This window comes from Antedon bifida, chromosome 5 (genome assembly GCF_963402885.1).
Source record: "Antedon bifida chromosome 5, ecAntBifi1.1, whole genome shotgun sequence".
Taxonomy (NCBI): domain Eukaryota; kingdom Metazoa; phylum Echinodermata; class Crinoidea; order Comatulida; family Antedonidae; genus Antedon; species Antedon bifida.
Window position 1 is genome coordinate 5,168,844 of NC_136230.1, and position 25,418 is coordinate 5,194,261.

Here is a 25,418-nt window from a genome sequence, read left to right on the forward strand (position 1 = left end):
TACTTACAGTAAAGTCAAGTTGTGATGCGAGGACAATATAGGGGGCGGTATTTACACGTGTCTTTTTGGTGGTGGAAGATCTCCATCCTGTCAGGGATCGAGAATTGTAAGTCAATTAAATATTACATTTTGTTGTGAAATAACTTTTTGAATTGGAATCGCTTTTGCGTCAGTTGTTAGTCGGATAATCCGTGGTCAGCATAATTTGTTTAATGATATTGTTTGACAGTGATAAACGTTCGTATTTATTCAATGTTCACGAACATATTGTTTCACTTTCTGTAGTCTGTAGAGGCTAGCCGCGGCCTAGCTTGATGGCCTCTGCTTAGTTAGGCCTAGACCTTGTTCACCCAGCTCCTCGAGTCAGACTAGCTTAAGCCTAGAAGCAAGACGCGTTGGGTAGCGCCCTAACTACTCTAGCCTAGGCTTCTTTATATCAAGGTGATCTGGGCTAGGCATAGTCTGGCTTAATACATTGTCTAAAATCAGATTAGCCTGGATTTAACTACTTACAAAATAACATTGAATTTCTAAAATAAATTATTAAATTTATTAGTTTTATTTTAGGCCTACAATTAATAATTATTAATCAAAATGTGTTGGAGAGATAGACGATGTTACTTATTAGGAGACTATTTTCTACTTATGTTATGTAGGCATAGAATTGGACCTAGGCTAGGCCTATTAAATTAATCAAATTTGAACAAAGGTTAACATTTTATTTGTATCACTTCAGGTTTTATTTATTTAATATGTTGAGCTACACAGTTGACAGTTTTTTAATACAATATTTGATGATATGTGTTTGATAAAATTAATTAAAAAGTACCTTAATTCCACAGAAGATAATTAGGTCATCATTATCATGCCGAGAGTAAGACCAATTAACGCGTCTGAGGAGGAGAGCAAACTGACGAGAATTGCTATTGTCAGCAATGACAAATGTAAACCCAAAAGATGTCGGCAAGAATGTAAAAAGTCTTGTCCAGTGGTTAGAATGGGCAAACTATGCATTGAAGTAGTGCCAACAGATAAGATAGCCATCATCTCTGAAGAACTTTGCATTGGTTGTGGCATTTGTTCAAAGGTATTACATAGGATTTTCCTTTTTTAAACAAAATTTGGCGACTACATGTGTCCAAACTGGATACAGTGGATTATCTATTAAGAACAACTTCAGGACCAAACAAATTACCCCATTAATAGGGTGCCACCTAAACAGGGTGCCTCTAATAGGGATCCCCGTAACAGGGTGCCCCCAGAATAGGAATTATGATTACCTCATTACATGATATGCTAAAATGTTGATGAAAAATCATTTAAAAATTTAGTTTTAGATTTTACTTTAACAACAGTAACGTCATTGTGTGTTTTTGGTTTTTTTTTTTTCCAGAAATGTCCATTTGAGGCGATTGCAATTATAAATCTTCCAAGTAACCTTGCTAAGGACACGACACACAGATATAATGCTAACTCATTCAAGCTACACAGGTTTATTATTATTTATTATATAACACCTAAATAAATTCATGTCATTTGATTGGACATGGGTGGGTTACATGGCGTGCAATAGTACGCACTATTTATTGATCATCAAATAGTACTTTTTTTTTCTCTATTCTTCTGAGTACGGAAAAAAATTACTATGATTCTGAACATGAAATCCAACAGCGCCACCTATTTTTAAATCAACAACATTGACGCTCATTGTCGCGATGACATTTTTGGAGAGATATACATCCTAATGTAGACCAAAAAAACATTTAAATTAGCTTTAAATCGTTTATATGATTTTGATTAATTAATGGAAACAACTCTACAAGACGTGGAATCAGAACAAAAAAAATAGAATTAGCCTAGATCAGTTTCAGTTGCCTGGCAAAGTTTCATGATGGTAATGCTGCCTTTATAGCCTCATCAGCCTAGCTAGGCCTAGGGTATATGCAATTGAATATTTCTGTTGCTAGTTACTTTTTGTTGCTCATAAATAATTTGAACTTTATAAACTCTTTTCTCGCTAGGCTTCCCATTCCCAGAGCAGGAGAAGTTCTTGGACTTGTTGGAACAAACGGAATTGGAAAATCAACAGCACTTAAAATTTTAGCTGGCAAAGTGAAACCAAACCTCGGTCAATACGACGTAAGACATCATTCCATAATATATTTACTCATGTCTTTTGAAATATAATAATACTGTAGAACCCTATAATAGAGACAATTTCGAGACCTTAGAAAGTTTCAAATCAATCTTATTCAAACATATAACAAATAGAAAGAGTAAAAAATTTAATGAAGATGAAAGGGACCTCCAAGAAACCCCAAGGGGCTTGTGATAGACTAGTTACATTAAAATAAATAAAAAGCCCGTATAGACGAATAGACCATGATAGGATTGCAGTGAGTGAATGGCCGAGTGGTTAAGACAGTGGAACTGTAATTACATTGCCATAACATCGGCAAGGGTTCGAGGCTCACTCGCTCCATGGTTCTGGTGGTAGAACGAGTCTTCTTGGATAAGAAGTCCAGTGTACACATCTAGCTCATGTGCACTTTAAAGAACCTAGTACATATTTCGATACAAGAAGAGGGTTACCCCGGTGTACTAGTACATCACAGCCACTGATCATAACTGAGTCCTCTGGGAGACCAGTCTTTGACTGAAGAGGTCACCCAGTATAAATAAAATATTTCAACGGAGGAAGCTCATTGTTAAGGAATACCATTTCCCTGGAATAGGGGTTAACCATAGTGTTAAAACATATTGTCCAAAAAAAAAACTGTTCCCTTAAAATAGGGGTTTCCCAAAAGAAGTGATAGTTTGTGATATTCCCTTTCTGTGAGCCGTTTTTTTGTTGTCACTACATTAAGCATTTATGAAGTTACTTTATTCGTTTCAGCTACCACCTGATTGGACAGAAATCCTCAAATATTTTCGAGGGTCCGAGTTACAGAACTACTTCACAAAGATTCTTGAAGACGATCTAAAAGCAATTATCAAGCCGCAATATGTGGACCAGATTCCAAAGGCTGTCACGGTAAATAGAAAGAAAGAAATCTATGGTTTATAAATAGGAATGTACTAAGTACTTTAAAATAGATAGGTGAAAGATGTTACAATTTGCTCTTGAGTAACTGACTGAACTAATCAGTTCAGGGATTTAATGATTTTTTATTTTCCCACTGGCTATTGTTTTTACTAGCCCACTGGCTATTGTTTTTACTAGCCCACTGGCTATTGTTTGTACTAGCCCACATGCTAATGTTTTTACTAGCCCACTGGCTATTGTTTTTACTAGCCCACATGCTATTGTTTTTACTAGCCCACTGGCTATTGTTTTTACTAGCCCACTGGCTATTGTTTTTACTAGCCCACTGGCTATTGTTTTTACTAGCCCACTGGCTATTGTTTTTACTAGCCCACTGGCTATTGTTTTTACTAGCCCACTGGCTACTGTTTTTTACTAGCCCACTGGCTATTGTTTTTACTAGCCCACTGGCTATTGTTTTTACTAGCCCACATGCTATTGTTTTTTACTAGCCCACATGCTAATATTTTTACTAGCCCACTATCTATTGTTTTTTACTAGCCCACTGGCTAATATTTTTACTAGCCCACTGGCTATTGTTTTTTACTAGCCCACTGGCTATTGTTTTTTACTAGCCCACTGGCTACTGTTTTTTACTAGCCCACTGGCTATTGTTTTTACTAGCCCACTGGGTATTGTTTTTACTAGCCCACTGTCTATTGTTTTTCCTAGGCCACTGGTTATTGTTTTTAATACCCCACATGCTATTTTACTGGTCCCACACATACTAAGTTACAACTTCCGAGTACAAATATAACAATAATAATAATATAGCAATAATTTGTTTGAAAAAAAGATTTTGTAAAACTTTCCAATCCATCACTGTAAGTAGAGATGTTTATGTTGTAAGATTGTTGGTTGAAATAAGTGCTTTATATCATTTGTTCTTTTTGATTATTTCTTAAAGGGAAGTGTAAAGTCAATATTAGATAAGAAGGATGACACCAACACACAAGTACATGTATGTGAACAGCTTGGTATGTCAACATCTTTACATTTTAATTGCAAAAAAATAACATTTGAAATCTTACATTATTCAACATTATTTGCATTCACACTGAACTAAAACCTGCTTTAGGTCAAAACACAACTTTGCGCTGCTTACTAGCTGCATTATGAGAGTATATTTCCATGAGTGTTTGATCCAAAAATTGACCAGGATAATAATATGTACAGTGCCTAGAAGCATTGTGCAATAAGGACTAAACATTAACGAATATTATTAAGTAAATAGTATTATTTAGATGCATTGTCCTTAAACTCTGCCTACACTATCAAACTAGTTTGACAAAAAAGTGTGATGTTCCCAAATATGCCGGTGATGTGCCCAAATATGGTAGTGATATGACATCATCGTGTCCATATATGGGCACATCACATTTTTTTGTCAAATAAAGTGTGATAGTGTAGACAGAGCAATTTCACATCAATTTGACATTATTTATTCAATTTTGCGTTCAGATTTAACCAAACTTACAGATCGAAAAGTAGGCGATCTCTCAGGAGGAGAACTGCAGCGATTTGCGTGTGCCGTTGTGTGTATACAAGCGGCTGATGTGTAAGTATATCTATATGTGTTGTAAAAATACTATGTTAAATACATAGTAGTTAAATAGCTTGGAATATACTGATGCACATTAAAACGTCTAGTGTAAAGCAGGTAATAATAAAATGTATTGTCCCCCAAAATCCTGAAGAAATAAAGATTAATAAAATCAGATTTTGAATCATTTTGCAGTTTTAACTTTTTGATGATCCAATTTTTGGTCTATTACAGTCTTATTACAATTATGTGACATTAAAATGGCATTTGAAAAAAAATAATTTTCAGGTGGACAATACATTTTTAAGGAAATAAGTAAATTTGTATCTCTCAAAAAATCTGTATTTTTTTCTGTAAATTCATATTTGAAATGTAGAAAAATGTTCTATAACGTTTTTTGTTAATAGATATATGTTTGATGAACCTTCAAGTTACCTGGATGTGAAACAACGTTTAAAAGCTGCTCTCGCGATACGATCACTGGTTGATGCTAACAAGTAAGTCAACCAAGCACCTTAAAATTTAAATTACTTTGGCAGTTACAAGGAACTAATAATGATAAAAGTATTTATTCAGATACTTTTTAAAATCACGTCATTTAACAAGAGCAAGGCATGGGCTTAAAGAGAATAGCTGCTCTAAATCTCTGTCTACACTTTTTTTCGTCACTAGTTTGACACAAAAAAGTGTGATGTGCCCAAATATGGGAGAGATATGTCCATATATAGGCAAATCACATTTTTTTGTCACATAAAGTTTGATAGTGTAGACAGAGCAGAGCTTAACACGGGATCACGATTTATATTTGTAATATAACTATTTTTTTTATTCCATTAACATTAATAAAAAAAATATAAATTTTGTTTTGATTTTAAGTTGTTTCTGCTATTATACTGACATTTTGTTGTTTTTATTTTGGGTAGATATGTAATTGTAGTAGAGCACGATTTGAGTGTGTTAGATTACTTGTCTGACTTTATCTGTTGTTTGTATGGCGTACCTGGTGCCTATGGTGTTGTCACTATGCCCTTTAGTGTCAGAGAAGGTAGGTTTAATTCATATTTTTGACTTATTTTGAAATCCAAAACCATGGAATACAAATGTAATCATGTCCACACCAAAACGTAAAAAAAAAATTATTTTTTTTAACAATTCAATTCAATGACATTTCATGCTTTTAATTTCAAGTCGTCATTTTGACAACTTTAATATGATAATACAAAAAACGTTTTGCGAATAAAAAAACCAAAGAAAGTGCATAAAAGCCAAAATAGATTTAAATTTTGAGTTTATTCAAAATTATTAGTGTTGCATTTTCAAATAAATTACAATTTTTTTTACAAGGTATCAACATTTTCTTGGACGGTTATGTTCCCACCGAGAATTTGAGGTTTCGTGAAGTTTCTCTAACATTCAAAGTATCTGAGAATGCGGATGAGGAAGAGATTAAAAGGATGAGTCGATACAAGTACCCAAAAATGAAAAAATCACTCGGTAGGTTAATTTAGAAATTTGTTTTTAAATTGAAGATATCTAATAAATATAAATATATAAACAAAATATATAAATATTAATATATATGTACAAACAATGTCATCTGAATGTGCTTAGTGAAGTGAAGGGAAAAAATAAAGAAACCAGAAAAAAATCCTAATTAACAAAGAAGAAATTGACCCAGACATCAAAATAGAAAAAGTCAATGAAAAGAAAATAGAAATTTACAGTGTTGAGAGAGATTTTGGGCTTTCACATTGTTTTTTATATCTTTGAAAATGTACTATCTTCTTGATTTCCTTTATTGACCAAAAATAAATCATAAACATGGTAAACACAGACAAAATATATCATGGGAATGGCTAAAAAATAGTAAAAACTACTTTCTGTGAATTGAAACATTCACTACCTAAATTTGTATTGTTGAAATGGCACCTAACAATTATGTATACATTACATAAATAACTAATAATAATAATTATGTAAATAATAATAATAATAATATATTGTTTATAGGCTCATTTCATTTGACTGTTCAACAAGGTGAATTTACCGATTCCGAGATCGTGGTGTTACTCGGTGAAAATGGAACCGGTAAAACAACGTTTATTAGAATGATGGCGGGTCATCTGAAACCAGATGATGAATCAGGTAAACAAAAAGCCACAGTTCTCCTCAGAGGTCTTGTTTTTACTGGCACATTATTACGGAGTACCTATTACAGTATAAAGGAAGCCCAGTTAGTCAAATGACCGAGTGGTTAAAGCAGGGGCGCCAGTTACCATACCTAAACAGCCAACAATATTGGCAAGAGTTCAAGCCAGACTCACTCCTAGTTCTGATGGTGGAACAAGTTTTGTCGAATAAGGACTATAAACCGTAGGTCCGGTGTACACAGTTATAATCTGTGTGCACTTTAAAGAACCCAGTTCATCATTCGAGATGAGTAGAGGATTACCCCGGTGAACTGGTTCACAAAATTGCCCCTATTACCACCTATCTGATAGGACAGTGATGAATTTACTATTGGTAATCCTAGGCCATAATAAAAAGAATAAACATTTTTTTTTGAATGATCACAAAGGTGATCTACAATTTACACCACATTTTATTTTTAATTGTTTTAATTTTAATGTATATGTTTCCATTTTACACTAAATTTAAATGCCCCCTCCTATAAATGCCCACTTCAAAACCATTCAACACAATACAAGGGTGTTTATTCGAATAAAGATGGTAAATTTATATTATTTTTAGTGACTATACCTCAGTTAAACATCAGCTACAAACCGCAGAAAATCAGCCCAAAGTCGACGGATACGGTACAACAGTTATTACACAAGAAGATACGAGATTCATACGTACATCCGCAATTCATAACGGATGTCATGCGACCCCTACAGATTGAAAGCTTGTTTGATCAAGAGGTAGGAATCTTAAATAATGATGACGCTAGTACCCCTTTAACATTGCCCAGTTTACACCAACCAGGGCATTCATGTGTTGTGCGTCAACTCCCAAGTAAAGTTTTGCTTGGACAACTACGTATAGTTGAAGTCAGTCATGCATAAAAATTCGTTGATAAAATTCTTTGCGCATGTACAAGCACATATATTGGGGGCCCTCTGAAATGAAATTCCTTGCGGTTTATTATTTATATGAGCAATGTACATACAGTAAATGCATTTTTGTCAAATAAACGACGAAAGAAAAATATTTTACATGCCAGGTGATAGGCAGCACACAGTTTAGTAGATGTAGGCTTGTTACAGAATTAAGGCCAATTTATACAGACGAGCGGTAACGGTTGTCCCACATAGAATCTGTATCTACCCTAAGTGGAAACTGCCCGTCCGCTCCGCGTTCTGTGGGAATGGTCATAAGGAATAACATAGATTCTATATTTTTATTACTGTTAGCACTCGTCTGTGTAAATTGGCCCTTAGTATGTAAATTTCATTACTACCCTAACACCTCCATAAATCAGCTTTATCTCGTTTTTTGGTAGGTACAAAATCTGTCCGGTGGTGAATTGCAACGTGTTGCGTTAACATTGTGTCTTGGTAAACCTGCCGATGTTTATCTCATTGACGAACCGTCCGCCTACTTGGATTCAGAACAACGTCTGGTTGCTGCAAAGGTCATAAAAAGGTCAGCAATAACTTACAAAACGAATTAGATTAATCGCATAACCGCTATAAAAATGAAGATATACAAATGAAATAATACATGCATAATTATTTAAAAGTATTTGTATTTGTGTACGATTTCTATATGTTTACAGGTTTATCCTGCATGCTAAGAAGACTGGTTTTGTAGTGGAACACGATTTCATCATGGCCACGTACCTAGCAGACCGTGTCATTGTGTTTGACGGTAAACCATCCATAGATACCACCGCTAATACGTAAGTTACACTTTTTACAAAAGCTTGCAAATTACAAAACATAACATCACTTGTGCAATAGTGCCTACACTGTTATTTCTTATATTTAAAACTTGTTCTGCTGTAATTGCAGGCCTCAATCTCTACTTAATGGAATGAACCAGTTTTTAGAGTCGTTGGAGATCACTTTCAGACGTGACCCAACCAACTACCGACCTCGTATCAACAAGTTACACTCTGTAAAAGATGCCGAGCAAAAGAAAGGCGGCAATTACTTCTTCTTAGAAGATTGAAAGGGCAGCAGACATAACGTAACATCATATAGAGGGCAGCAAACATAACATCATATAGAGGGCAGCAAACAAACCAGCATATAGAGGGCAGCAAACAACATAAATTAATTGATGCTGATAGAAATAGATGTATGATTCAATGAAATTTTGCAACAACTGAAATGATATTGTAAAGTTGGACCTATTGACGCTGAAGAGTCAAAGGTTATATTTTATTTTGTGTAAATGTTCTTGGACCTAGGTTCTAAGAGTGTCTGTGGTGAACCTTTTTTTAGTATCTGTTACTTGTATATAAATCTATAGATAAGCACAAGATACAAATTACTCTATGGTGTTGTACACAATTTGATGAATTAAACCAGATACTTAGCTAAGGAACTCTACAAGCCTAAGCTGGGTACCTCCACCTAGCACCTGACTACATACATGATCTGTAGTGGACTAAAATGTGTATACCATTCTGTGACACCATTTCATCAATTCCTGTTTAATCGTTAAAGATATGTTGAATATGCCATTTTGATGTCACATAATAGTTATTCACTTTGACCAAAAACTGGATTGGGAAAAAAAAGTTTTACCTAAAAAACAATGGTTTTTGGTTAAAATTAACCGTTTGTCTTTTAAGTGAAATCATTATTTGTTTTGTTTTTTACAGAAGTGAATAACTTTATTAAAACTACAAAATTGAGTATTTAAAGTCTGATTTTATTAACCTTTATTTTTCATGTTTTTGTGGGTACAATACAGGATTGGGACGTAAATTGAAATATAAATGTGTGCTGCTATTTTGTGTACTATGGACGTACATATCCCAAGCTCATGACAGATTTTGTTTATACTTTAAAACCTATTGCTTATGCATTCATTTATGTTGAAAAGGAATTCAGGAAAAAAAATGTTGAAACCACCTAAATATAGTAATCTTTTAAGAATATGGCCTCTATTCTATGGCAAAATTGTGAAGCCATGATTGAACTAATATTTCTAAGAATATATTGTCGCATTCATATGTGCTAATTTATATTTCTTTGCTGTAATAAATAAAACTAAATCTTTAAAAAATGTTTCAAGATTTTAATGAATTGGTCCTGTGTGAGAAGACAAGATAGAAGAATACTCTCGGAGACATACAACTATTATATACATGTACTTTATTGAAGCATATATAAAAATGTATTTTAGCATTTGTAGTACATGTCAATTCAGGATTTGTATTGGTGTTCAGCAGTGACTGCTTGTGACCCATTGGCACCTGGAAGCTGTACCTGTTGCTTCTACAGTAAGAAGCCTGGAAAACTTGCCCCAGCCTATCGTCCCATTTACATTAAAATATAATTAAATTCATTTACACATTGTAACTTTGCTAATTATCCTACCAGGCTTAAAATTCGGAATGATTTTTCATCTGTTATAAAATAAATAGTGGTACAGCGAAAATTTATGGCTGTGATAAAAACCTGATGTCTGCAAAAGTAGCACTTACTGCATACTGGTACAATTATCTTTTACAAGATCACTAAAAGAGCTTGCAATATGTTCTTAATACCAGGCCTCGCAATGTACAGTACTATTAGGCCATCTTGAATGTTCCATTGTGAACTGCCTCGTTCGCTTTCCCAAAGCCACTAAGGTTGCCAGGATGTGGTGATAGTTGTGCCCTTTTCTTACTTCGTATTTTTCATTTGCCATAGACCATCATTCACATAATGTAAATTTTCAACTCCTATTCCTTTGTTGACTGTTTTACTGCAAAAAAGAGGAATCATACTATAATGCACCGGTAAGTAAACAATTATGCACTAAAGGCTTTTAAACTACTCAATTGATGAGTTTGTATAATTATCAATACTTTCAATAGTTACTTACATTTGTTCCGATGACATTTTCATTAATCCTATAGCAATTGCATGTTCTTTTCCTTCTGCCATAATTGCCTAATACATTATGTTAAGTGAAAAATATTTCTTTTATAAACGCCTATTATGACACAGAAAACTCTGTCTACACTATCAAACTTTATGTGACAAAAAAATGTGATGTGCCCATTATATGGACATGATGATGTCATATCACTACTATATTTGAGCATATCACTACCATATTTGGGCACATCATACTTTTTTGTCAAACTAGTTTGATAGTGTAGACAGAGCTTAATACAGTATGTTTAGTAAATATATTTCTTTTATAAAAGCCTATTATGACACGTAAAACAGCAAGTTTGTTGACGATATAATTCCACTTTGCTCAACCAAAATTGATTTGTTTAAAAGGATACAACTATTTCCTTTTCTGGACTCTCTATCATTTTAGCACCAGGCGATGTTAGACCAGGACACATGATGTTAGCGCCACTAAGTACAAAACGTATTGCACCCTTGTCTACCTGTTGGTGGGGTAACATCGTAGGATCTGCAATAACAATCAAAGACAATGTTATTTTTTTCCATACGCATCCAACAACAAGCAATTCGTCAATTACAGGATGGATAAACTATTTTATAATTTATTGTGCTTATAAACTAAGTCTCATTTGAGGCTTATGGAGTGGAGTTGAAAGAGTCATGAGTTACCCTGGCACTAAGTCAGGATTGAAATCTGGGATTGGGATGCAAGCACGTTAACCACCAAGCTACAGCACCACTACAATTACAATTACAGAGAATAGTAGATGTTATGTATGGCTGAGTGTCGGTGTACGGTTGAGGGTCGGTGTTAAGTTGAGGGTCGGTGTTGCCATTGGGTTGGCCTGAAGGTCAGTGTTGTGCTAAGGGTTGCAAGCAGACTGCATAGAAGAACTCCCCCTCTCCTCCACTATCCCAAGCATATTAATTAGCATACTCATCACTTACATTTGTGTAATAATTTAAGTGTAGGCATAAATATACCAGCTGTGTCCCTAAATAGTATCACTTCTCCATCCAATGCTACAAGTTCTATGTGGTCATGGCTAAAAAAAAGACAGCAGAAACATTATTTTCAAAAAAAATTATTGTAGTAAAGAGGGTAAAAAACAGAAATCTAGTATTGTCAATAATTTGAGACTTATACACTTGTCAATTGTATGACCCACTATATGACCCCTGGGATATGGGAGTCATGCTACAAGTTCTATGTGGTCATGGCTAAAAAAAAGACAGCAGAAACATTATTTTCATCACAAAATAGTAAAGAGGGTAAAAAACAAAAATCTAGTAATGTATTGTCAATAATTTGAGACAATTGTATGACCCACTATATGACCCCCGGGAGAGGTGTGTCATTTACAAATAATTATTGAAGTATGGGTGTGTCAAAAAACCTAGATGGTACGTCACATCAATGAACAATTGTGTGTCAATGTCCGTCACTTTACCACCCACCATATCATAAACAACATGGTCACAGTGCGTCAAAATGGGTGCGTCATGGTCACCTAAAGGTAAGTCATATTGCGTGCGTCATTCATAAGGTATGATGCACATACGTAGGACAAATCCTGTGGGCGGTATAGTGGGTCATACAATTGACAAGTGCATTAGAGCATTATGCTAAAGCTTCAATATGCGTAATAATAAAATGAAATTCCAGAAAAATTTTGAAAAATATAAGGTGCTTTAAAATTAACAATTGAAGTTTTCGGATGGATAGACATTACCATTTGACAAGGACTAATGGTTCTTTTTTTGGAACAATCTGATCAACGTAAGGTGCGACAGCTGGGTAGTGTTCAACTAAGCCAGCTCTAATACCACGCGCTACTGATGATTTAACTTGCTGCGTTCCAGAAACATTATCTTTGGCTATGAACCTATAAAAAAAATGTAAAGCAAAAAAAAATAAATTTAAACATTTTGACAGAATGGTTGCATGCTAGTTTAGTGAAAAAAGACACTGTCTGTAATATTAATAATATGAGTTGCTGTTCTACCGTACCCCCAACTACCACAAATATACCTCCCTGTAAATACAATCCCCATATATTATTATAATATACAGTAGTATCCTAATATATTAGTAGGCCTTATTATTAATTTTCAAAAATTGGGCACATATGACATAGCCATCATAGACATAGTCATCATATTTTATGAATTTATATAAATAAAAACCTACTGTAGTTTTGTACAAATTGAAGGTTAATTTATATTCATAATTATAAATACTCACTTTTTAAACATAACTGTGTAATATTGAATAGTTAAAAGTATTATTAATTGTTATGAACTGTTTTGGCTACTTCCTTCACAGTAGAATCTTGCTTGATGAATTGGCATGACTTAGGTCATGATGTTTTTTCTCTAAAAATGCTTAATCATCAACAATTTTAAAATTTAATGATTCAGTAAGTTTTGAATTGTATCTGTTACATCTGTTGTAAGTTTTACCATTTTCTATCAAACAAAAAATGTTGTTTTAGTGCTCAATTGTTCACTTTAAAAAAAAGTTGATGAAAGTTAGGTCAGTGAGTGACCTTTAACCTTTTGAAAAACGTTCACTTTGCGAAACATGTCGCTGATTAACTTTGAGAGCTCAACAAAAATTGAAAACCAGCGAAATGAAAAACGAAAACGCAGAGAAAAAATTGTTGATGACGTAAGTACTTGTATAATGTATATTTGTCAGTAGATATTATTGCTGTTTCATGTAAATGATTTTGTGTAGGCACTAGGCTAGATAAGTCGAGTAGGGAAATATTGACACCGGGGAGAAACTGCCTTTGTGTGGGTCGAATACCACTACTAAGCCTAGCTTGCCTTTAGGCCCTATTATTCCTATCCGGTTCATTCCAAAAAGGCTAAACCTAGCATGGAATATTAACGACGGTGGCCATATAAAGTTATTATCTTAAATTCTAAATTTATATCCCATACGCCGATACCGCACTGTTCCGCTCTTCTTCCCTTCCCACCACTTTTTTGGTCTTTTTTGACAAAATCGTGCTTACACAGTCCGTATTAATTCTGAGTTTTTTCCAGGCTAAAGAAAAATATCAAAAACATGCCAAGCGTAAAGAAGAAAGACGATTAAAGGGAGAAGATACCTGGATGTTACCATCAGTGAGTCAGAAGATTGCGGACGACGTAAGTGTGGAAAATAATTTGAATAAAAAAATTGGAATAGCGCAGTTTTTAAAAAAGTATTTGAAATGTTATACAACCAGAGTGCCTTAAACATGAGTATATGTGCATCTGGCAATAAATTGTAATTAAGATAATAATTATTTCATTTGTTAATAAACTTAAAATAAAAAAATAGATATTTTGTAATATTACTGTATTCACAGGAACAGAAGATCAAGTCAAAGAAGCGTAAAAAAGAGAAGAAGAAACACAAGAAGAAACAAAAGCATAAAAAGAAAGAAAAAAGTAACTCTTCAAGTTCAGATGACTCAGAAGATGACGATGGAATGCAGTGGGTTGTAAAAGAAGAAGAACCAAAAGAAGCCCCAGTAAAACCTGTATACACTGTGGCTGGACCACCGCCTTCTGTCTCGGAACCGCAGCAGTCACAGGTAAAGTAGTTTGTGGGTTTGTTTTCCTGGACTTCAAAACAATTTTTGAAATAAATAAAATTGAGTAAGCTAAGTAGGCCTACTGTGTGAATTATATAAAAAAATTATTTTGTATTTCACTAGAGAGATGACTGGATGAAGGATTCCTTTGACATGAACACGTACACAAGAAAAGATTTGAGGAAGGATAAAGATGTAGAGAAAGAAAAAGAAAAAGAGGAAAGGAAGAGTGTATTGGATAATGTAAGTAAAGGGTTTTGCTACTACCGTGAACATGAAATATTCACGTTTGATTTGCCTCCCCTCCCCCAACCCCCCAAGGAACCGTGCCAGAGCAGGTGTGGAAGACCCTTTACAGATGATCGAATCAGAGTGCATTAGTGATCTCCTACCACCATAAAACGCATTATTTTTCCGAGGCCCTTAGCCCCTGGACCTTAGCTAAAATAATCCTGGATCTGCCCCTGTCACCAATAATGCTATCAAATAAAATATTCTTTATTCATCAAACATAAAACATTGAAAATACAACAATATATGAATACATAATATAAAGATGAAAAGGAAACGCATAAAAACTCAAAAGAGCTTGATAAGTTGTGTTCCTGTACGTCCCTAACTAGCTATAAAAGGATGTACCATGAAAAGAAGTTAAAACATAATTATTTTATTCAGCCTGGGCAGTGCAAGAACGAGTTGAATCCTTTCTGGAAGAATGGAGGTAGTGGCCTTCCTGAAGAGAACCCCAATAAAACAAGTACAACAAATTTACCAAAGAAAAGAGATGGTGGAGTTTGGTGGCTAAAGCAGTCTTATAAAAGAGCAGTTGAACAGTCAGAAGATAGTGGAAAGGAAGTGGATGATATACTAGCTGAAAGGTTTGGGGTAAGTTATGTGGGTCAATGTGGTTTTTGGTAGTTCATAGTATGTTGTTTGAATTACAGAGGTCCCAACTCCCAAGAATTTATAAAGCAGTTATTTATAAAGCATGTCCAAACTATAGACGGTGCTATTTATATTTCAGTGACATTCACAGTAACAATGGCTATGTCAGGCACTGTAATATCTTCTGATACACGTTTCACGATTGTTTTACAATAAAACAAGTAATATAATTATACTGTTGAATATATCTATAAGCTTTAATGATAAGAATGTTGTTTGTCCGAAGACTAGAAAGATGATTAAAATATTAACTGTTCACTAAATTGGTATACTGAGGATGGGAGCACTTGATTTGCATTGTAGAAAATGTGTCACCAATGCATTTTTCGCCTGTAGGTGCCTAGTGGAGCCTACATAGCAAATGTATGCACTGTTGAGATACTTTTAGTATAGCAAAAACAACTGGGAGAATTTGCACCTTTAGCAGTAGATCGAGAAACTCCTGCTATTGTCTCTTATTATATAATAATGAATTTGATTGTATTGTACACTTTTTTCAGTCTGCAGAAAAATATTATAAAATGTTAGCAGAAGCTGAAGGATCTTTGGATCAACAAAGAGGAAACCAGCGAGGGCATCGGAACCAGAACAGAGATGGAAGGTACGAGAGAAGAACCGATGACAGAAGAGATCGGTATGATGACGGCAGAGCAAGAGATCGACATCGAGATAGAAATGATGATAGAGGTAGAGATGGAAATAGAGAAAGAGATAGAAATGAATATAAAGATGAGGAGAGATCAAGCGGAAGAAGTAGAGACTCACATGATGACAGAAGATCAGGGAGTGATAGAAGGCATGATAGAAACAGAGATGACAAAAGAGAAGAAAAATATGATAACCGAGATCGCAAAAGTATGTTCATAAAACCAGGTGATATGAGTTCGAAAAGAAAACCAATGTTTAGAAAACCTGGTGAAGGCATTGGAGAAGAATCAAGTTATCAAAGACATAAAGAAATTACAAAGACTACTCCATCACAGAACTGGAGAGATAAAGCATTTAGGAAGCCTTCTGATGAAACAGAAAAGGCAAAAGACAGAAAAGTGTCATCTCCAGTGGCATCATCATCATCTAAAGAAAGTAAAAGGGAGTATAGTAGTAGTGGCAGCAGTAGTAGTAGTGAGGATGGTAGTGGGTCTAGTAGTAGTGATTCAGAGGAACGTAGTCCCTCTCCACCTCCCGTCAGGATTTTAACAGAGCAAGAGATGAACCAGCTAGGTGCAAAGATTCTGAGGGCTGAACTTATGGGCAATGAGGTAGGCTGTGACTGATAAACTTTTTTTTTAATCTGTAGAATATTTATTCAAATAATGAATGTTAATAAGTTGAATGGAGAGAATATTTACGCGAGTTAAAAGATTGACTGAAAAAGAGTTGAATGGAACAGTCAAACTTTGAATTAATGAAAATAGTCTCCCCATTCAAAACATTCAATATTTGTTTTAATCTACAGCTGTTCCACTTTAAAGCATAAATGTGGAAGACAATGCCTATAAATGTTGCTAAGAATTTGGCCATGAGGTACGGAAGTTAATGAAGGTGCATAATACCAGTTGGTTTTTCCATCACAATCCTTCATGAGTTTAGCACATTGTCAAAATTCTCATGAACTTTTTTCAAAAAGTACAAGTACAATTATTTCTTTTTTTTCAGGAGCAAGCTGCTAAACTGAAAGCTGAACTCGAAGCAGCTAGAAAAGCGAAATTAGAACAACCTAAGATGCCTGCGAGGTCAGGTCAATCCAATGACCAATCAGAGGAGATTGTACTTACCAGAATGAATAAGAGTGGGCAGTGTTGGCCAGTACCAGAGATGGAAGGAGTGACTGAGAATAGGAAGGGAAAGAAAAGAAAAAAGAAAGTTAAGGTATATGATACAATAAAATCTTGTGGTAGTAATTAATTATTATATTAATTATTTAATTAGCAGCAGAAATATGTTTTACACTGCAGCCAACCTCTATTCAGGGTACATGCTTAATATTAAGAGGACACTTTATTGGTTCCTGAAGGTGTCCCCTTAATAGAGGTTCTGCTGTATATTCATCTATCTCCTAATTGTACTTGTAGCTTCCAACACACGGCGATGGAGGTGAACGGGAGCGCTATTTTGCAGATGATGATAATTTTGACTTAAAGACGTTGGTACAGCGCGAGAGAATGAGTCGTGCAGAAGATCAGAATATGATGCTGTCAAGGTTAGCAGGAAGGGTAGGTCAAAGGTTATGCTAACTTTTTGCTCCTAAATAACCGTTTAATGAAGTGGTTGGTCATCAACGTTAGCATTACCCAAAATGCAATTGGCACTGGCGGTCAATTCAAACGTTACTGCAGTGTAGTTCACTCAAGATCAGCGGCTGTCAATCAAATAACTTTTGCGTTGAAGCTAAAAGTTGCACAGTAATAACTGGTTAAATGGTGATCTAACACCGAATTGATTGGGTTTCTTAAACCGTTATTTTTAGGCTGACATTTGACCGATTATTTAAAATTTGGTGTGTTTCTGCTGCCAATTAGGGTCACTGTAATTTATTCACATGGTTATTTTTTTGCAGCATAAACAGGACCCTAGTGAGCACTTGATAATTGTTGTTTTTAAATTTTAGATTTTTAATTTTCTTTTTAGTCTATTGACAAGACTGATGATGAGTATCATACTCTAGATGATATGTTTGTCTCGCGAGCCGCTCAGGTTGAGTCTCGCGCTCAAGCAGAAGAGAAAATGAAAGCCAGAGCAATAGCCGAACACAAGCAACTGTCTGCTGCCCTCTCTAAATGTCCTTATTGTCTGGACAGCTCTGAGATGAAAAAACACCTTATCATATCTTTAGGAACAAAGGTAGTTTATGTGCTGGTTTTCAATAATAATAATAACAACACTACGTCGACCTTATATAGCGCTTAAAGCACAAAGACTCCAAAGCTCTGTCTACACTATCAAACTAGTTGACCAAAAAAATGTGATGTTCCCAAATATTGTAGTGATATATGCCCAATATGGTAGTGACATGACATCATTCTGTCCATCTGCACATCACATTTTTTGTCATATAAGTTTGATAGTGTAGACAGAGCTTAAGTGCTTCACATTATTACCCCGTTCATATTTGGATCAAACACGTCTGGAAACATACTCCCATAATGTTGCAGCCAGTAATAAGCGTAGTTGTGTTTTGACACCAGGTACCCATTTGTACACCTAGGTAGAAAGCTAGGTAAACCTAAGTATCTTGCCTAAGGATACAAGCACTGTGACGAGCTTTGGATTCGAACTCACGATCATTAGTCCAACCATCCTCCTGCTCTTACCTCTATTAATTGGTTTGAGAATGCCATGTTTTGTTTACTAAATCGTTTGTTTATAAGTAGATTGATGTTTTATTTTTAATAGGTGTATTTAAGTTTACCAGCGACGCAATCACTAACAGATGGCCATTGTCTACTGATACCGATGCAACATGCGACGGCGGCAACAGCGTTAGATGAAGATGTTTGGAATGAAATACAGGTAGATTTTATACTTCTTCTTCTTCTTATCCTATTTCTTTACACTGCAGGACGAAGGCCTCTTTACCAATTGACCATTCACTTCTGTCTCTAGCTACTCTTTGCCATGCAATGCCACAATGTGTTGTTAGTTCATCCCTCCATCTCATCTTTTGTCTCCCTCTGCCTCTGTTGTAGGTTCTTAGAGTACAATTTGTCAGTCTGACTGTCCATCTGTTGTCATATCTCCTGGCCAGATGTCCTGCCCACCTCCATTTCTTTGATTTTATGCTGGTTATTATGTCCTGAACTCCTGATTTAAATCTTTCTTTGTGACGCCTATTAGTACTCTTTCCATTGCCCTTTCTGTTACTCTCAGTCTTTTTTCGAGACGCTTAGTAATGGTCCATGTTTCTGAACTGTAGATTTTATACTATTATTTAATATCAGGAAATCTAGAATATTAAAATATATTAAAATGTAGAATTATAATTTTTGTTTTATTTAGACATTAAAGAGGGCACTTGTCACAATGTTTGAATCTCAAGATGAAGATGTAGTATTTCTGGAAACGTCTATGAACCTACGCAAACAATATCACATGCGTATTGAATGCGTACCTGTACCCAAGGAGTTGGGGGAAATGGCGCCTATTTATTTTAAGGTAGGTTTTTCCGCAAACTTTCATATCTACTCCTGTTGTTACCAACAACTGGTATTGTCCTCATGACTGGAGGAACTATAAAGATATTATATCTCTATGGACGAAGGAAGTTTGTATAGTGAACTGCAATAAATAACTTAATAATAGTTATGCGATTTTTTTTTTTTATATATACTTAGAAAGCCATAATGGAAAGTGGGTCAGAATGGTCACAGAATAAGAAGTTAGTAGACACGCATCAAAAGGGTATACGCAAATCGGTAAGGAAATATGTATCTGTTACAAAATGTTGTTCAAATTTTGTTATTACTGTGTTTTGCCTTTTGTTCATGTTTTTATATTACTCATTTTATACAGGTTCCAAAGGGCTTTCCATATTTTAGTGTTGAGTTCGCAATGGATGGAGGGTTCGCACATGTCATAGAAGATGAACAAACATTCTCACATTATTTTGGCAAGGTAAGTAGACAATTTAAAGAACTTTATTTTAAATAATACTGTAGTTTTTCAGTGAAGTTAACCATTCTTCCTAACAACTACACCCTAGGACAACAGCTACCTAACTAAACATAAGGAAGTAGTTGTCCTGAGGATATAGTTTTTCAGATTTTTAGATATCGGATTTTTAGATATAGACACCCAATGTACTAGGACATATAATTATCTTTTAGGTTTTATATTAAATATCTTTATACAATTCTTTACGTTAAACCAGTAATAATAAAGCTCTGTATACATTATCAAACTTTATGTGACAAAAAAATTCTGATGTGCCCAAATATAGTAGTGATATGACATCATCATGTCCATATATGGGCACATCACATTTTGTTGTCACATAAAGTTTAATAGTGTAGACAGAGCTTAAGATACGATGTTTCCACTTGTCAACAAATCTTCATCTCGGCAATGATTGGATGTTAGTCCATCGAGCTAATAGCTCCATGTATAGTTTAGTTTGCCAATAGGGGGCACTGCTCTACAACTACCATCTACTCCTAGCAACCACTAACATCCAGTCATTGCCAGATGAAGATTTGTTGACAACAAGTTGAAACATCGCACACATACACATTTTATTACTGGTTTAACATAAAGAATTAATTACTTTACAAGGCAAAGCTACCAAAATCATAAAGTAAGTTAGGTACTCAAAAATGTTTATTGTCTATATTATTTATAAGGAAATACTGGGTGGGATGCTGGACTTGGAGCCTAGGCGCTGGAGAAATCCATTGAGAGAAAATTTTGACAATCAGAGACGGAAGGTTTTGAGGTTTGCAGATTGGTGGAAGCCATTCGATATCACAAATAAATAATACACATTTTATAGTGCCAATTCTTCTTAAAATCACTACACAAATAATAGTTTTATTACACAAAATCCAAACCCATTTTTTACCAAACAATGTTAAAAATATGTTAATTATACCTGCATATATTTGTTATGTACTTTGGACAAATTATTTAAAAAAATACCAAACTCAAATGCACATTTAACACATGTAATACTGTAATAGTAATACCAAGCCCCCTGGGACTTGGTAATATACAGTTATTCACATTGCCGTTTTAAAATAATACAATATTAGTACCCATTCAGTGTAATAAACTATAATCAATGTATAATATACAGTACAGTAATTATTTTTATTTATTAAAAATAAAATAATTTTTTTTACAATAAAAAAGGCATATTTTTATGTATTTATTCGTTTGAAGTGGTATTTGATTCACGTCGCTTTTCCAACAAATTCTTGATGTAAAATTCACCTGAAAAATAAAGTTAAACAAACATTTATACTCCAGTACTGATAGTTGTTTGAAACTGCTAGTTGGAAAATTCAAACAATAAAAATATTTACATTCATACAATAGCAATATTACACTTACCTGCTTTGTATGAAGAACGCACTAAAGGCCCACTAGCTGTGTAAGCGAATCCTAATTTCTTTCCAACTTTTTCCCAATAACTAAACTTCTCGGGCGTAACATATTCTTCTACTCTTAAATGTCGTTTAGTAGGCTGCATGTATTGACCCAATGTGACGCATTCTACACCAGCAGTCCGTAAATCTACACAATAGAAATATTTTAATAATAGCAAGTTATATTTTTGCTCTACTCTACTGAATACTTTGTACATAGAGAATACTTTTGGATTCGGACCCATGACATCCAGTTTACTAACCTGGCACTTCTACCTCTAGACCACCAAGCTTGCGCTGATGACTAGGGTTAGATTTAAACCCAAGAAGCAGATAGTAATATGGAATGATAATTACTACAAAGAAGTACCTTTACTTCAGGGTCAGTCAGAAGTTTACTTAGCTCCCTTTGGGATTCGGACCCATGACCTCCAGTTTACTAACCTGGCACTTGTACCTCTAAACCATCAAGCTTGCGCTGATGACTAGGATTAGATTTGAACCCAAGAAGCAGGTACTAATATGAAATGAAAATTACTACGAAGTACCTATACTTCAGGGTAAGTCAGATGTTAACTTAGCTCCGGACGCAAAGCTACTTTTATCAACATACAGTAGTATTGACCTCGCTCAAAATATTTCCCTGTCCACAGATAATAACTTAAGTGAAAAAACAGTCCATTACTAATATAGTATACACAACAAACCTTTGAGGGTCTGAAATACTTCCTGGTCTGTTTCTCCAAGCCCTAACATGATGGATGATTTAGTAAATTTCTGATCATCTAACATTTTAACATGTTCAAGTACTTTCATAGATTGTTTGTAGTTTGCTCGTGGGTCACGTACAAATCTGTAAATGGTGATTATTAATGATTTTAAAACTGTTACTTTCTTAGCTGGGTGGTTAGGTGCTTGGCTATCAATCCCAGGGTCCAAATCCTGTGAGAAGTCACAATTTTTGTTATCATGACAAAACAACTCCACTCCCAAATTGTATACGACATATATATATATAACATAGTATAAAACTGACTCCAAATATTAATGAGAGGCAAGCCATGATACAACGTTTAATCTTTATTTGATCATCACCAGGAATGGATTTTCACATGTATATGGGACCGTTTTTATTAAAATTTTTATGAATGCAAATAAAAGTTCTTGTTTATATTCACTAGTTATGATCCTTAGCAATATGCTTAATATATAAAATAATAATTTTGTACAAACATAGCCCACCTATGATATCTATAAACCAAACAGTACTTACTTCTGCAATGCCTCTACTGTTTCAATATTATGCGCATATACATCAAGTCCAGAACGAACAATATTACCAACAGCCTCTAGATCACCTCGGAAATCGGGAGTCAAACACTCAACCATTATTTGTGGCGCCCTAGTATTAATGAAAACAATAGTCATTAATTTTTCTTCGGGTTTTGGCACCAACAAAAGTTGCACATGCACACAAAAAAATGTGTATATGCTTCCAAGTTTGGTAAAATATATTTCGGTGTAATTTTAAACTATACCTGCTTTTGATTTCTGAGACAGTTTCAGCAAAGTGTATTGACCCTCCATCTGGCAAGTCTACAACCAATGAAAATAATATGCAAATTAATATCTTTTACTTATGTTTATTAAAACCTCATTGTCGTTTGATTGTGTTGTTTACTTTAATACCACATATGGTATGTGAAATTTTCACTTCTGGTGTTCTCAGTGTAAAGCTCTGTCTACACTCTCAAACTAGTTTGACAAAAAAAGTGTGATGTGTCCAAAATGGTAGTGACATGTCCAAATATGGTAGTGATATTTATTTATTTAACCTTTATTCAGTTGACAACCAACAGCGATGAAACCGCCACTAACAGGTTGAATCAAACATATACATAACATCATCTCCATAAAAATATGGGCACAAAGTAGTTGCATTTTATATTTTAGTCTAGACCTATTTATTGTACTGATATAGTTTTGCCTGTATCTTCATTAGCATGAATTGATGTTAATCTCTTACCATCTCTGTCAACTGATGTGAGCACCACATAATCTAAACCCCATTTGGCTATTGCACTTGCTGTATTTACTGGTTCATTTGCATCTGGTGCAGGTGGTTTTCTCGAAGTTTTAACAGAACAAAATCGACATCCTCTTGTACACGTATCCCCTAGTAACTGTTTGGAAAAGAAGGCTGTTGTTTAACAATCTTTGAAGGAGTATTCAATGTCTTTTGACAAAACGAAAAATAAATGTGCACATAGACTAAAGTACAGTGATTACTATGAAACGTAGCTTCCTACAGAGTGATTAAATAGCAACGGAGTGCATAATATCGCGATATGGCGGCCATTAATTCCAACGTAAACTAGCTTGTTTCGACATACCATAATAGTAGCTGTCGCTGTTGAATGTTCACCACCTCCCCAGCATTCACCAATATTCGGACACCTTGCTTCTTCACATACCTAAATTGACACAATAATATTAATATGCACACTTTACATAAACTATGGCAAGCATAGTTGTTTTAGTGTGGTTTTTGTTTGCACAGGTGGGGCAGAATATACAGGCTGTGTTCAAACTGAAATTGTTGTTGAAAAAGTTACTATAAATTGTATTTAAGTAAATGAGTGTACTGTTACCTAACCCTGACTCTAGGCCTCAGAATGTTTACAGCATACAGATGGCTAAGTAGTACTCTAAGTCTCGAAATACCACCTCCCACCTTCTTAAATTTCAACCCCAAGAACTTTCCCAAAAAACTATCTCACCGTATGCAAATTAAGATCTCGTAAGGTTTCTTTTAATTTGTAATAATTATTGCCGATGGGTATCTCAGTTTTCAACCACGGCGGTAGACGAAGTCTGAAAAAAAAAGTTAGTTATTATTTATTTCAACAATATTTTACGAGGGTGGTCCATCCAGCCAAAGCTGATCATTAGGGACCCTCACAAAAATACATCATGACGAGACATAAACATGTAATAATAAAAATTAAATTTAAATAAATATAATTTATATAAAATAAAGCACAAACAATTTAGAATCAAAAATCAAATGAATTGGCCTGCGTAAAAGGACACTAATGTATACAGTATTTATTATTTGGTTTAAATTGCTGGATTATCGCTGAAATGCTATTAACAAGAGTAATAATATTGAATACAACTTTTTTCAGTATGAATTTTCCAATTATTATTTATTAACCACACCGTTTTATTCCTTTCTCTCGTTTTAAAGTGCCATCATAAGGGCCTTCAGAAGGTTCTTCTATGACTAAGTCTCCTGATATGAAATCTTCTAGACTAGGTCCATCCGCAATTTTCTTTTTCTGCTCCAAAGTTAAATTGCTACAGCATCTTCTAGCGCCCAGTAATGAGTGACGAAAAATCTATCAAAAAAAATACACAAATGTTTTATAATCATGATGTACTAATTACTAAAAATGGACGTCACGTTTTTAAAAGTATGCCACCAAGGTATATTATTCTGAAATTTTGTTGTTCCGTTTCTAAATAATTGGTTAAAAATCCAACAATAATATTTTGGGGCGAACTGCCTTAACAAACTGTCAACAAGTGTGTGTAGACGACTAGACGTCGTCAAAAATAAAGCATGACTGGCGTGTTTGGCCTAGCTTTAATTAAAAGATATAAAAATCATTGCAAAATTGAGTACAACTTCTCAAAACAGACTACTTACTGGAAACAGCCTACTTCCTGCTTGAAACGTTACTGCAACGGTTTTAGACATGCTTTTTCTGATTTGTTTTGACTAAAAAAAGTTGGCTTTTTTACGTAATAACTATAGGTCACATACTAGCCTACACTGACCTCAGCGCCCTAGTCATAAATTTGATTTCAAATTACATTGTATTGCATATACAAATTAATTATTACATGTACTATAAAAATAAAAATATATTTTGTATCCTATCAATTAAATTGTATTGATATGAATTGTATTTGTAGTAAAAATAATAAAATTGGTAATTTATAGTAAAGAATGTTTTTAAGAAAAAATAATAAAGCAGACGAATTATTAATTAAACAGCGCCACCTACGAAATTTAAATGCTACCTGTTT

General features: G+C 34.4%; 4 protein-coding genes across 6 annotated transcripts; 2 read left to right on the top strand and 2 right to left on the bottom strand.

The window, feature by feature from the left end:
* The first annotated feature begins 29 nt into the window (after positions 1-29).
* LOC144841964 (ATP-binding cassette sub-family E member 1-like) lies at positions 30-9,492 on the top strand. Of its 3 annotated transcripts, none has more exons than XM_078698279.1 (15): positions 30-106; positions 843-1,087; positions 1,394-1,491; positions 2,022-2,139; positions 2,897-3,034; positions 3,993-4,062; positions 4,547-4,643; positions 5,036-5,125; positions 5,552-5,673; positions 5,973-6,122; positions 6,639-6,773; positions 7,380-7,549; positions 8,131-8,273; positions 8,407-8,529; positions 8,642-9,492. In XM_078698279.1, the coding sequence occupies exons 2-15, from the start codon at positions 866-868 to the stop codon at positions 8,799-8,801; spliced, it is 1,836 nt and encodes a 611-aa protein (XP_078554405.1). In that variant the 5' UTR covers positions 30-106; positions 843-865; the 3' UTR covers positions 8,802-9,492. The 3 variants fall into 3 exon arrangements, with proteins under 3 accessions (XP_078554405.1, XP_078554406.1, XP_078554407.1); XM_078698280.1 differs by lacking the exon at positions 30-106 and adding an exon at positions 134-237; XM_078698281.1 differs by lacking the exon at positions 30-106 and adding an exon at positions 179-194.
* Positions 9,493-9,940: 448 nt separating this feature from the next.
* On the bottom strand, positions 9,941-13,104 carry LOC144841977 (malignant T-cell-amplified sequence 1-like). Its single transcript, XM_078698299.1, has 6 exons — positions 12,954-13,104; positions 12,442-12,594; positions 11,657-11,754; positions 11,083-11,216; positions 10,671-10,738; positions 9,941-10,550 (listed from the first exon to the last, which is right to left on the bottom strand). Exons 1-6 carry the CDS (start codon positions 12,962-12,964, stop codon positions 10,469-10,471), a joined length of 546 nt encoding a protein of 181 aa, XP_078554425.1. The 5' UTR covers positions 12,965-13,104; the 3' UTR covers positions 9,941-10,468.
* Positions 13,105-13,235: 131 nt separating this feature from the next.
* LOC144841955 (CWF19-like protein 2) lies at positions 13,236-21,102 on the top strand. Its single transcript, XM_078698265.1, has 14 exons — positions 13,236-13,379; positions 13,763-13,867; positions 14,071-14,298; positions 14,422-14,541; positions 14,974-15,183; positions 15,744-16,502; positions 16,900-17,112; positions 17,316-17,456; positions 17,872-18,084; positions 18,637-18,753; positions 19,240-19,395; positions 19,575-19,655; positions 19,753-19,854; positions 20,580-21,102. The coding sequence occupies exons 1-14, from the start codon at positions 13,293-13,295 to the stop codon at positions 20,712-20,714; spliced, it is 2,667 nt and encodes an 888-aa protein (XP_078554391.1). The 5' UTR covers positions 13,236-13,292; the 3' UTR covers positions 20,715-21,102.
* On the bottom strand, positions 21,060-25,167 carry LOC144841973 (lipoyl synthase, mitochondrial-like). Its single transcript, XM_078698293.1, has 10 exons — positions 25,036-25,167; positions 24,546-24,724; positions 24,104-24,197; positions 23,717-23,797; positions 23,350-23,506; positions 22,862-22,919; positions 22,597-22,725; positions 22,031-22,176; positions 21,289-21,471; positions 21,060-21,168 (listed from the first exon to the last, which is right to left on the bottom strand). Exons 1-10 carry the CDS (start codon positions 25,084-25,086, stop codon positions 21,104-21,106), a joined length of 1,143 nt encoding a protein of 380 aa, XP_078554419.1. The 5' UTR covers positions 25,087-25,167; the 3' UTR covers positions 21,060-21,103.
* Between the last annotated feature and the right edge of the window lie 251 nt (positions 25,168-25,418).

What these genes read in the sequence shown, in the direction of transcription:
- LOC144841964 (XM_078698279.1), top strand. Translation starts at nt 866, where the DNA reads ATGCCGAGAGTAAGACCAATTAACGCGTCTGAGGAGGAGAGCAAACTG. An exon ending in CAAACCTCGGTCAATACGAC is followed by an intron (nt 2,140 to 2,896) that starts GTAAGACATCAT and finishes TATTCGTTTCAG; the next exon opens with CTACCACCTGATTGGACAGA. An exon ending in TGTATACAAGCGGCTGATGT is followed by an intron (nt 4,644 to 5,035) that starts GTAAGTATATCT and finishes TTTTGTTAATAG; the next exon opens with ATATATGTTTGATGAACCTT.
- LOC144841977 (XM_078698299.1), bottom strand. An exon ending in CCATTAGTCCTTGTCAAATG is followed by an intron (nt 11,755 to 12,441) that starts GTAATGTCTATC and finishes TCTTTTTTTTAG; the next exon opens with CCATGACCACATAGAACTTG. An exon ending in GTCCAGAAAAGGAAATAGTT is followed by an intron (nt 10,739 to 11,082) that starts GTATCCTTTTAA and finishes ATAATGTATTAG; the next exon opens with GCAATTATGGCAGAAGGAAA.
- LOC144841955 (XM_078698265.1), top strand. Translation starts at nt 13,293, where the DNA reads ATGTCGCTGATTAACTTTGAGAGCTCAACAAAAATTGAAAACCAGCGA. An exon ending in CGGAACCGCAGCAGTCACAG is followed by an intron (nt 14,299 to 14,421) that starts GTAAAGTAGTTT and finishes GTATTTCACTAG; the next exon opens with AGAGATGACTGGATGAAGGA. An exon ending in TCTCACATTATTTTGGCAAG is followed by an intron (nt 19,855 to 20,579) that starts GTAAGTAGACAA and finishes ATTATTTATAAG; the next exon opens with GAAATACTGGGTGGGATGCT.
- LOC144841973 (XM_078698293.1), bottom strand. Translation starts at nt 25,086, where the DNA reads ATGTCTAAAACCGTTGCAGTAACGTTTCAAGCAGGAAGTAGGCTGTTT. An exon ending in CACATCAGTTGACAGAGATG is followed by an intron (nt 22,920 to 23,349) that starts GTAAGAGATTAA and finishes CATTGGTTGTAG; the next exon opens with ACTTGCCAGATGGAGGGTCA. An exon ending in GCGTTCTTCATACAAAGCAG is followed by an intron (nt 21,169 to 21,288) that starts GTAAGTGTAATA and finishes TTTATTTTTCAG; the next exon opens with GTGAATTTTACATCAAGAAT.